The 12,767-nt window shown below is 43.5% G+C and overlaps 2 protein-coding genes across 5 annotated transcripts in view; one reads left to right on the top strand and one right to left on the bottom strand.

Moving 5' to 3' along the window:
• Positions 1 to 7,974: 7,974 nt before the first annotated feature.
• LOC135417644 (collagen alpha-1(I) chain-like) lies at positions 7,975 to 12,068 on the bottom strand. Its single transcript, XM_064662058.1, has 3 exons — positions 10,917 to 12,068; positions 10,088 to 10,190; positions 7,975 to 8,728 (listed from the first exon to the last, which is right to left on the bottom strand). The coding sequence occupies exons 1-3, from the start codon at positions 12,066 to 12,068 to the stop codon at positions 8,667 to 8,669; spliced, it is 1,317 nt and encodes a 438-aa protein (XP_064518128.1). The 3' UTR covers positions 7,975 to 8,666.
• Positions 11,509 to 12,767, top strand: part of ZNF148 (zinc finger protein 148) — a 42,863-nt gene continuing 41,604 nt past the window's right edge. For 3 of the 4 annotated variants that reach the window (XM_064661463.1, XM_064661462.1, XM_064661460.1), the window contains exon 1: positions 11,509 to 11,642. The gene's annotated coding sequence lies outside the window, so the exon portion shown is untranslated. Of the gene's footprint in view, positions 11,643 to 12,003; positions 12,354 to 12,767 lie in introns of those variants that run through there. The other variant, XM_064661461.1, reaches the window with a different exon arrangement.

The following is a 12,767-nucleotide window of genomic DNA, read 5'->3' as shown; positions in this document are numbered from 1 at the left end:
TCTGTGGTGAAGACACAGTGACATCCTCTTTCTGTTTTAACCCAGCCCGTTTGCTATTTTTGCATGCGATATTTTGATGCTGTCTCACTCTATGCTACACCACACTACTTATTTTCTTTATTTGTGATCCAGATAACTTTTGTTTTACCAACAGAACTTACTTTGATAACACATTTTATGGTGTTTTGAACTTGCTTTGTGGGGTTTTTTTCACTATCTCTGTCAAATTATTTTATTTGTCTACCTTGGCACTAAATAAGGTGTGGTTTTCTTCCTTTTTAAGGACATTGACTTACTGATTTCTACATGAAAAATTCACCAGCATTAAGATTACTTGTTAGTATGCACAGCTACAGCAGAGGATGTTTTATTTTTTGACAGCTCCAGCTTCGTTAACTTCTCTGTAAACTGTGGAGAAAAAGCAGCCATTTTAGTACATAAGTGGGCTGTACTACAAACAGAGACATTTCCCAAGCAGGAACTGATCTGCAAAATATTGCCACTTTGCATGCAATTAGAAATGAGATTGACTATCATATCTTTAATTAAATATGCTAAGTGAGTTGATCAAAAATGGCCAAGCTGACAAAATGAAAGTATCCTTGATCTACATCTAAATGCACATTTTTCAAAGGAAGTCATAGCTTTTTATCATGCCTTCATATTCCAATAGCTGGCATTGATTTCAGCCTGTCAGCTTGAATCTACTGGTGTTGATAAGAAGTCTTTGATAATACGACAATTTTTTTTTTAATAAAGCTATTTTTTCCCCCCGAGATGTATAGATTTTGGGTCACCTTGTTGGCCGTGCCCTTTTGTATGAGTTACCCAGAATCTCCTGCTCCTGCTTATTTATTTAGTTTTGCTATTTTGTCAAGGTTATCAGCTAGATATTTTATCAGAGTCTATTTCCTCTGTGCCTCTGGCTTCTAAAAATTGAGATTTAACTTTGTCTGGCAGTTAGGACCTACTGCACAACTGCTCTGTGACACTTGTCAGCTCCCCAGAGGGGCTGTGGGAGAGGGAAGCTGCCTCTTCTCTTGGGACAGTGCTTTTCCCCACAGCTTTGACCCAGAAGAACATCCAGTGCATTACTTTGCACTGTCACTGTTTGTCCTCTCCAATTATGTGCTTTCATCCACCATCAGCTCCTTGTCCACCTGCCCTTTGAAGCACTGATGGGATATCTTCTTCCACCGTTCACTGCAGCTCCTCTCAGACTGGCCAAGACTCTCTTCTTTCACGCAGGGACCAGTTTTTCTTCATCTGCCTGTCTGGCTTGGCATGCACACATCCAGCCAGCAAACAAGGGCAGTTTATTTTACAAAGAAACATGGTTTTACTTACTACAAGGCATTTTAAACCATTTATTTGACTTTTAAATTACCCTCAGTGTTGAACTCTCATCTGCTTTGCAGATGGATAGCAGCACTTACCAAACAGCCTTTGTTGTCTGGGATATCCTCAGCCCACAGTCAAACCATCTTGATGTTCTTCTGACCACTTCATTTTGCATTGTCCCTAAGGCTTAGCCAAGCTCCCTGGATTTCCCAAGCAGGTGGTAATTGCTATTTTGGAGGCTTTCTGAGCTGGCATTACATGGTCCAGCCTCCTGACTGACCTCTCAGGCTCTTTGAATGTGCCTGGGCACAAAGTGTGAGGGTATGGTCTCCTTCTTCAGGGTCTCACCAGCAGGATGCAGTCAGTCCTCCTTATTCCTAACCAAGACCTTCTAAAGGCTTTTGTCAGTGTAAAAGGGACTTGACAAGTGCCACACCAGGTGTGATGCTCTAGGAGACCAGGAGAGACAGCATCCCTTCCTTTTCAAAGTGCACCCATGGAGAGAAGCTGAGGAGGGACCTCCTTCCTTATGTAAAATACTGTGATGTCTCAGCATTACAAAGGTCACATTTTTCTTAATGCCTACACGCAGCGCCACATTCCTCTCCAGAAATTGGTCTCTTGATGTTTGCTTTGTGTTTTAAACAAATTTCTGGTAAAATTTCTGGTGTGTCTCTGAGATGTTTCCTTAAATGGATCCCCCTTCAGGTCTTCACAGGCACCAGCAGAAATGTATAGAGAATTGCAAATTTAATAGCTGGAGTCGTTCAGTAATAAACAGGTTTGTTAAGTTAACTGTGGGTAAGACTGAGAAACAAAGACCTTTGCCCTTCTGTTTTTAGGTAGTCAGTGCTGTCATCCGGGTTGGAGATCCTTTGTCACTGTTTGCTCGTTATCGGATAAACTAGACACACAGAGACAGCGAGATACACCTCCTTGATACACACACCGAGTTTTCTTAAGATGATAACAAGGCTACAATTTTACAAAGTCTAATCAAGTTCTCAAATTACTGCTTTGGGGCAAAGCAGTGTTTTTGGCTCAGGACACGTTATATGTCTGAGACAGAGAGTGCTTGGAACAGACTTGTTCCCCATTCTTTTAGTGATGGGGAAGCATGGCCAGCCAGTCCCCAGCCTACTGAGATAAACAGCTTAAAAACAAACAGCTCTTCTTTTTGATCCCTTTGCTCTTTTTTAGAAGAGAAATGTCTGAAAATTCAGCTTTTTGACTGCTTTCCCCCATTGCACGCCCTTTCTGCAACAGAGCATGGTACAACCATAGAAAACAGTGCAAAGGGCTGATGTAAGGCAAAGCTGAAGCAGACTTCTTTATAGGCTTTAAGATTCCTCTTGTACCTACGGTGGTAAACTGGTTTCATCCAGAATCCTTTTGGTTTTAGCATCAATGCTTTGGATGTGCCATAGCAAAGTCCTCCATTTTAATCTCTTGTTGTATACCTCCTTTGTTGTGTTTTTTTTTTTTTTCTGTACCAGACATTACTTCATGTACTTTTATTCTGTCTCCCTCATTTTTCTCTGAAGATAATAATCCAGATCTTTTCGATCTTTTGTGAATTGCCATGCCGTTGATCCTACTTGTTGCTCTTTGAATCCTCTGAAGTTCCCAGTCTCTGAGATGGCTGGAGATGGCTGGACCACAGCAGTCTGCCTGAGGTTGTACTACAGATCTATGTCAAGATAGTCTATCTTTTTATTGTTCTTCAGCCTATTTTATCTGCTTGCTTATTTTATCTGCACACAGAAAACAGACCTGGGTGGCACCTGGGGGGAAAGGCCATGATCTAGGTTACTTCCTAAAGCATTCCTGGTATATTTGACCAAACTGTTTCTAAAGACCTCTATTGACTCCACAGCCCTGTAGGCTATTCCCAGTGTTTGTGACCTTTGCTATTAGAAAGACAGAAAAATACCTAACCTAAAGCTTTCTCGCTGCAATGCACATCTTATATACCTCCCAAGGGCAGGAAAACCAGCTTTTTCCACTTGTCTGTGCAATGGCCTCTTACATGTTTGAAGACTCTCATCATGTTTCCCCTTTAGCATTCTCCTTGGGAACAAGTGCAGTTCACTTAGGCATTTTTTGGTCATGTTTTCTAGATCTCTTGTCATTCTTATTGACCTTTCCAACTGGGCCATCTCTTTCCTGCCCCAAACCAGACACAATACATTCAGCTGAACTCTCAGCAATGCTGTGTAGACTGAATTGAAATGATTCCTTTGTGTCTTACAACGTTTAAGCCAGTTCATACCTAACAGCATGATGTGCACATCAGCTGATGTCCAGCTTGTGAACAACTGTACTGCCCTACTAAACCATCCTCTGAAATGTTGCTGTCCTGTAGTTTAGCCATAGTATGAGGACTTTTCTTCATCCTTACTGAGCTGTGCTCCACCATCTTCAGCTTACTCCTAGAGGAGGCTGAACCTGGACCTGGACCCCAGACATTCTTGCAGCCATCTCCTGCTTGCTGCAATCTAAATATTTAACTGTCCTTGTCCTCTGGTTGAATAGTCTAGTGCAAGTCCTGATCAATTCCACTCAATGCATCCATGTATTTTGAAATAAAAATCAGTTATAACTACTTTCAAGTAGCATTTAACTCACTTCCTTTGGCCTTAGAGAAATGTCACCTAGTTCACTTCTCATTTTATGTGAAAGACACATGAGAAAATAACTTATCAATAGCTTTACCTTTACCCCCCCCCCGAAGTTATACCTTACCCATTTTTCATTTGTAATGTATCTTAGCAGTTTACCTTTTCTCCTAAATTCAGAAATTCATGCAGATACAATGAACTTCCTTGGCCATTATATCTGGCTTTTTTGAGGGCCTCTAAGGTTTCTTTTAGTCCTCTCTGGGGCCTGATTAACTTAATATGTTTTCTGTTTATATCTGTGATATCCCAGTTTATCCCGTTCATCTTTTCCCAATCTGTAGTGTAACAACCAACATGAAACAGATTCAGGACGGAAGGCTGAGGCCTTTGCTGTTAACCTGATACCCTGATGAAAAGTGACCACCCATACTCTCCTGTCTTCTTTCTGTCTTCTGGACAAATTCTGGCACTGTGAATTGTCAAATATATTTTGGAAGACAAAGTAAACACATGCTTTTTCTTATTACTTAGCTTACTGATACAATCAATAATTCTAAGAGATGAGTGAGATCTGATTTTCATTTACTTGCCATACTATGATCTTTCAAATGGTTTGAAAGACCATTCTGGTGATTTTGCAGGTAAAGATGTGTGGCTGCACAGTATTGCTGGCAGCCCAGTCAGTTCAGCTTCTGACAGTCATGGATGTGCTCTGTGTAATTTGGAGAAGGTTTAATAGCCTGTTTTGTTCTAACATTTCCTTATTATTCTCATGCAATTTTTGAGAGTATTACCAGAGGACACCAGTAATGGGAGGGCAACACTATCATGGTTTTTATTATGTTTTTATGCAAAACCCTTCCTTTTCTTTTGTTAAGCAATTAACTTACAGAGTTCCAATTCCAGCCTTTTAAGGTTGGTTTTTTTTTTTACTTTCTTATTTCAAGAATCTTTCCCTGTTTGGTCTTCAAGGTCCATTTGTGTCCTTCTCATTTTCCCTTCTTTCTCTGCCAACTGAAATTAGAGATTTTCCTTTTACTGGCTTTCACAAATTGAGATTTCTATACTCTGTAGGCTTTCCAAGTTGCTCAAAAAATGTATGGAAACATCCCACTTGACACAGTGGCTTGATCCTTGCAACCCTGGGCATGTGCAACCTCTTGGGCTTAAACATATAGAATCACAGAATCCGAGAATGCTTTGAGTTGGAAGGGACCTTAAAGACCACCTAGTTCCAAGCCCCCTGCCAATATATATTATAATAATATATTATTTATACACACTATATATATTAATATATATTTTATAATAGACAAGAGATATTATAAGCATATATATATATATACATATATATATGTATATTAGCTTAAATATGTAAGTTTTCCTGTTTTAGAGTTGAACTTTTGTTGATAAGTATCAATCTTACATTATCACTGGATCACAGCTTGGTATCCTACCTGCTCTGCAAATCTTGAGTCTTGCTTCTTTAATCAGGTAAACGTTAGACTTGTGAAAGAGGTGTAAATCTGAATTTAAAACATTGTACTTGCCTTGCACAAATTCTCAGTGCACGTTAGGTGGTGTGATGCATCCTACAACACTATAATGTAAACCAAGAGTATTGACAGTAAGTAGGTATGAGGTAGCTGGTCACTCAGCACTGAGTAACCTCCCCAGATGGACAAGTCTTCAGCTAAATGGTTCAGCTAATGCTGTTTTTCAAATTAGATCCACCATAATATTCAAATTAAAGAACTCAGCTGCAGTGGGACAGGCACATGGGAAAGATTAAGATGAATTAAGTAAAGGTGTGACATTAAATTGTGATATTTAAAGCCCACCAAATCCCTTTGTGGATGTTCTCTCTTTTACAGACAAAATATCCCTTGCTTCCTTTACATTTATTTCTGAAAGGCTTAATCCTAAAGTGTTCACACTGGGGTTTAAGGCCCTCTTGCTTTCCCATTTGCAGTTAATTCAACTTAAATGTCTTAGGTAGACTGCCAATCTAAGTTAAGAGTAGATGGTTTTCTGCTCTTCTTATAACTTGTGTTTTAAGGCAGAGAAATTGGTTCTTTAAGTTCTGCCTCTTTGTGTCATTTGACAATTTATGTTAGGCAAGTATTACATTATCATCATTTTTGTGGCTTTTTCTGTCTATTAGACATTTCAGCATGGGACATTAAACATCCTCTCTTCTTTCAATCTTTTCTTTTAAGAGATTTATAATGCTAATTTTATAGGAATGCCATGTGGGACCAAGTCAGACGTATCACAGGTATCTGAATGTCTTGTGTCTACACAAAACCACCTTGACTGACGCTGACTTGCTATCTTTCTTTCTTTCAGACAGGTATATTTCTCATCCAACTTTTCATTTGCTCCAGGATTTTTGTGCTGTCTTCAGGTCAAGTTTTATAGCACTTCAGGCTGCTGTATTATTGTAAAATAAATGAATGAGTCAGGTCAGGCATGTTTGTGGCATTAGAAACTAATCTGATATGAAGAACTTCTTCAGGGCTCAGGTGGAAGTGGAACAGTGTTCTCCTCTAAACCATTTTGGGAACAGAAAAGGTTCTGGGAATAAGGAAGAGAGCTGGTTGACTTGCAAACACCCTCTTCTTTTGACCATTATTGCCCCTAATTAATTATTTCGTTTATTAGTGTCAGCTGCACAGGTATTTTGAGACATTGCATACCACCACATTTCCCTGCCTTAATAATGTGAGGAGAAGCACATGGTACTGCTCTGGCAGCATTATGACAGACTCCTGACCTGCCAGCAATATAGGGCAAGGCAGATTCTACTGAGTCAGGCTTATGCGGGATCTTGAATTGAAAGCCTGCTATAAAATAAATAAATAAATAATTAAAACACAAATTCCATGAGGGATACTGAAATGAAGAGAAGCAATTTACAGACAATGTGAGTGAATGCTCAGACAATGGACTCATTAAATTTCTGCATTGAATATTTGTGTTAGTTAAAGCCCTGGTGAAATATTCCAATTGAGAAAATGGATGGAAGTTGATTTTCTAGCTTCTACTAGCAATTTTTCCCTGATTGGATCCACTGTTGAAATGTCAGGCATTCATCTAGGCATTTCTGAAGCATCATGCATTGGATCACTGGCACATACTAGTACTAACCAGGGCTACAGTGACCTTAGTCATTCAAGAAAGGAGGGGAGAGGAAGAGAGAAATCGAAGAAAGCATTTAATTTTCTTTCTGATTCAGTATCTGATAGTTCCACAAATTCAATGGGATATTTGCATTTTTGAAGTTAGACATGTGCTTGGCTCTGCTGCTGAGCAGGGAACGAGACATAAATCTGTGATGAGGACTAGGCAGTGTTTATCTCCACTTCTGTGGCAGTAAACTGGTTTATATTTACAATAAACTGGTTTATATTTACTTCTTGCACTCCATCCAGGGTTTAGTCCTAATGATGATTACTGTTCCTTTATGCAGTTATGATTTGATACTCATTTTTTGTCAAAAGGTTTTCAGGCAAAATTGCAGGTCACGCCCAGCACGCAGAGAGTGGTAAGACACACAGACACTAAATCTAAAACTAACTTTTGCATTAAAAGAATAATGCAAGTGTGGTGGGGAGAACACATCTGCAATCTCTGAAAGTCAAGTTATTCTCATCCTCCACCAAAGTTTTAACTTCAAGTGTTTGATGATTCCACAACTACAGAAAAGTCAGGTTTAGCATTGTCTGGGAAAATGAACTGTGTCTTTCCACACCCTAACACTTCATGCTTCCTCTTGAATTTACCATGGCTTTGAACATTCTGTTTGCAAATACCCTTTTTTTTAAAACATAAAGATTTTTCAAGCAGTGTTCTCCATATATAAACTACTGACATGAACTGTTCACACATCATCTGTTTTTTCAAGACTTAGCTTGGTTATAAAATACTCAGTAAAAATATTGATTGTTGAAGTGCAGATTGTTTTTCACATTTCCTTTGGCCTGATCATGTAACCACAGACAGACACAAATAGTCCAACAGATTTTTTTTTTTTAAAACTCAAGAAAAGCCAATTGTATGTGTTGGAAGGAATGAGACTATTAACTGTGAGTTGTGACATCCACATGGGGAAGGGGAGAAGACAGACATGCCATATCCTTGTTTTACATGAGGAAGGACAGAGAAGCAGCAGGAAACATCACCCTGGGCAGAGTCAGTAGGACAGGTCACATCATTAGACTTTGTACATCACTCCAAAGGTGCAGATAAAAGGTTAGGTGGATATGAGGGGGTGGTGAAAAAAGCTGCACTTGATGTTTGTTAATTTACCTGTCTGTGGGCTAAATGACTGAGCAGTAGGCCCAGGCTAACAGTATTTTCAAACAAACAAAAATAGTTTTTAAAAAACTGGAAGGGGATTTATAAAGAGTTGCAAGGATAAAGAAAGACCTGGAAAACAGAGTTAAAAATCCTTAAATGCAGTCGTTAAATCTGATAGCTAAAACTAATGATTAGAAGCTCAGGCTTAATGAATTCAGACAAGTACGAAGGCATAAATTTGAGAGTTAGGCTAAGAGGCCATCTAAAAAACATATCTAACTGGTGGACTTCTCTCTCAAATTCCCAAACAGGATCTTTCCAGATCAGCTGCCGCTTCAACAGAAGTTACTGTCTTGAAGCATAAATTTCTGAATTAAATCCTTCAGTTTGTCATGCAGGAGGTCAAACGTGATAGTTCTGGTTGATCTGTACAGTTACTTCTGAAGCCACTTCCTGTTGAAGACCTTTTAAAACACACACATATTGCCCAGTGATTCCCCAAAGCCACTCTTTTTAATACATAGCCATACATTTTCTTTTTTCTAGATTTATACAGAAAAGAGAAGAAAAAGAAAAAGAAGGAGGGGGGAAATGCCTTTTAATTTCCATTATTTAAGACCTCTTAAGAAAAGGAGACTGAAATGTACCGTGCTCCATGCTGCACACACATTGCCTTTTAGAGAGTTTCTCACAGGTGGGCAACTTTTGAAATTCAGAAGGGAGAGGGAAGACTATATTAAAGACTATTAATATTTTAACTAGGGAAAAGCAGTTTGTCTGCTATTTACAGAGCAGTGTACAGAAAAAAATGTAGGTCAAAATGCAAGTGCTCCTTTAAGCTTCTCAAGCTACTGAGTTTATGTATTTCTTTTCTATTTCATTATGTCAGAGCACCAATATTAATAAATAAATACCACAGTATTAAATGACTGTCAAAACTAATACAGACATCAGTGTCACACCTGTGTGACTTGGTGAGAAGCTACCATAATTAGGAAATACATGAGGCAAAGATCCAAGGTCTGATGTGTCCCTTCACCAACTCTACCTTGGTGGTGGGGACTTCCAGATGAACAAAGCACTGTAAGATTCTCACTGAACTTGATAACTTATAGGTGCTCAGTTCCTCTTAAAACACCATGAAAAACCGCACCATAACCCAATCTGATGTTTGAAAATTGGAGCATGTCTTGATTAAGGACATAGAAGAATGGTAAGAGAGTAAAGAACAGCACTTGAATATGCTGACTCTTGCTTTTTAGCATTAAATACAAGACAGTCTTTCTTCTTCATATTATGCTGTTAATTGCTAAACAAATTTTTTTGAAAAGCAGGTTCCAATTGATGTGTCCTTGGAGAAAGACTTGTGCTCACCCTGCAGAAAGCTTTAATTCCTCAGTGTATTTTAATATAAGGATTTAGTGCTGAGCTTCCCAACTCAGACTTAATGCAATTCAAAAGATTTTTCTGACAGGTAAAAATGAGTAGAGTCACCCAATTAATTGTCTTTGAAGGAAAAAAAAAATCAAAGCTGCATAAATGTACATCTTCCCTCAGTTTCTAAAACTCAGGTTTTGGAAATAAAAAAGTTCCCCATTTTATTCAAAAAGCAGGTTAATGACACTTCTTGTCTTTGTGTGAATCTGTAGAGGGCTGCATGAAATGTAGACACATATTATTAACTCCTTCCTCTTGATGCAATTATTTTGAAATAAACATATTGCATAAAGTCAGAGCAGACCTTCACACTAGGTCCTGGTGTCATTAATACTCTCTTCTCAATGCAATTTATTACACTGTAAGTGGATGGCACAACCTCTGACCTGTGTGAGGATGCAGAACCTTATTAATGCCTCTTGCTGAAGGAACTTGAAACCCTTGGCAAAGCTGAGTCACCGGGCAGATGCGTCTCACTTCTAACAGGACCTGAATGAAGGGCAGAAGCCTTGTCACGGGGACAGGGTGATCCTGTAGGACAACTTGGGAATAACTAAGCTTCTAGCAAAAAGCTTTGGGCTGCTGCTGATTGAATGACTCATTGAGCTAAGCCCAGCGAAGCTGGTAAATTTTACCCAACAGAGCTTATGCAGATTTTGGCTTCAATCCAGCAGAGCACTTAAGCACATGCTTAATTATACGCAAGTGACATGGAGCAATTGAGATACGCATGTGTTTAAGTCCGTGGCTGGCGAAAGGCTTTGTTTAGAGAAACGTGGAAAAGTTGGTAAACCCTAAAAGCAATGAAGCTGAGAGGTGCAAGCAACACCACGGCACAGCCCAGGCTGCAGATGTGCAGCCGGTTTGGGTGGAGAGCTGCTCCAAGGAACACAGGGTCTTTAGGAAGATTTGGCTTCTAGCAATTCTCCAGAAAGTTTATGGTGTGGGGTCATGGAGGACATCACGATCAAGGAGATTGCAGTGCAGAAAACTCATCTCGGGGCTTTCTGATGGACTTGGAGGCTCTGGGAGCCCCATGAACCTCCATAAGGGCACCTGTGGTCTGGGGCCTCCTCCAGCGGGAGGGATGTAGGATGTGCCGGCAGTGGGGAACTGGATCGGGCTGTACTTCTTTACGTTCAGGGTGGCAGAGCCCTGAACAGGCTGCCCAGAGAGGGCCTGGAGTCTCCCTCTCTGGAGACATTCCAAACTCACCTGGAGGCGTTCCTGTGTCACCTGCTCCAGGTGACCCTGCCTTGGCGGGGGGGTTGGACTGGATGATCTCCAGAGGTCCCTTCCAACCCTGTGACACTTCAGCCTCCTCCCTGGCACCGACCGCGGCCGCTCCGGCCCCCTCTCCCCCGGGAGCCCCTGCTGGGAGTGAGGGCGCTGGAACAACCCCGGAGGGAGCGGGGGGCAGCCCCGGCCCGAGGCCGAAGGGGCTCTCCCGCCCCGCCTCCGCCCGGGGCCGGCGCGGCCGTGGGAGCGCTGCCCGCGCCGGCCTCCTGACCCGCGCGTAACCCGGCACCGCCCGCCCCGCCAGCGGCCGCAGCCCCGGCGGGGATCCCGCTCCCGTCCTCGCTCCCTCGCTCCCCATCCTCCCCATCCTCCTCCTCCCGCTGCCGTCCCGCCGGTCCTCCGGGCGCGTTTCCCGTGGTGCAGCGCGCGCGCGGCGCTCTGGCCGGGTGTCGCTGTCACCGCCCGCGGACGCTCCGCGGAGCAGCAGGAAGAAGAAGAAGAAGAAGAAGAAGAAGAAGGAGCCGCCGCCGCCGCCGCTTCCCCCAGGCTCACCCCGCCGCCGCCGCCCCGCCGGCCCCCCCCGCCCGCGCCCAGCCAACCCCGCCATGCCCGGGGCCGCGGCACGGCCGCTCTGAGCCGCCGCCGCCGCCGCGCCCCGGCCCGGCCCGGCCCGGCCGCCTTCTCCTCGCAGCTCTGCGGCCGGTAAGTGCCGGCGGGGGCGAGCCGGGGCCGTTCGGGGCCGTTCGGTGCGCGGAGGGAGGGAGGGAGGAGGAGGAGAGGAACGGGAAAGGAAGGAAGGGGGGGCCGCGGCGCGGCGCGTCCCGCATGGGCCGCGCTTGGCCCCGGCGCGGGGAGGCCGGCGCGGAGCGGGGGATGAGGAGGCGGCGGGCGCCCTCCGCCCGCTGCTCCCGCCGCTCCCGCTGCTCCTGCCGCTCCCGCTCCGCCCGCTCTCCCGGCCGGAGCCGCGGGGCCGCGCAGGCCGCGCCGGGGCGGCGGGGATGGGGCCAGCGGGGCCGCCTGACAGACGGACGGACGGACGGACAAAGAGCCGACGGACGGAGGGGCTGGCAGCGCGTCCCCCCGGCCCCGTGCTCCCGGGCCGTATCCTCCGGCTGCCCGCCTCCCCATTGTTCCCGGTGTAAGATAGCTGAAGCGTGCCGACCTGCGAGCAGTCACTCCGTTCGATTTTATTTTTGAATAACCTTCTCAGAGTCTCCTCTCGGCTGCTCGGAGGAAGCTTTTGCAAGGCACCCTCTTCTCCCCAGCGTAGGGAGCTGCTAACAAGTGCCATTCTGGAAGTGGCTTGGCAGAGGAAGGGGGACCAGTAGGAGTTAAGGAGAAATTAGTTGGGCTTCAAACACTTTCACTCTTCATGGTCTTTCCTTCCCCAGTTCCTGCCAAACCTCAGCTGGGGTGAGTTGCAGCAATATCTGCATTAAGCTGGTTCATGAAAAGGAAAGACATTTATGTTGCCAGCATAACTCATCTCTCTGATCACTTTGTTTTTGTGAACTGTTCAGAGCAGCAGCTGTGAGGGATTTTGCACAATGATTAAAAAAAAAAAGGTAGATATGTGGAATCCAGTAATCACAACTTTAGTCTTGCTTTAAAGGTCTACTTGGAGCATGACCTCCCTCTCTGTCTGCATACACGTGATGTTCTGGTCCAAGAAGTGTTAGATGGGAGAGATGTCCTACTCCTGATGAACAGCATCTTTGCTGTTGGTACAGGACGAATGACAGAGGACTGTGGTTTTTCTTTTGAATAGGATCTCAGTTGCTTTGTTTATTTGCTGCACTTGCTCACAAATTTCAGTAGTACTTTTAC

The sequence above is a fragment of the Pseudopipra pipra genome, chromosome 7 (genome assembly GCF_036250125.1).
Source record: "Pseudopipra pipra isolate bDixPip1 chromosome 7, bDixPip1.hap1, whole genome shotgun sequence".
NCBI lineage: Eukaryota > Metazoa > Chordata > Aves > Passeriformes > Pipridae > Pseudopipra > Pseudopipra pipra.
This window is presented reverse-complemented; position numbering and strand designations above follow the sequence as displayed.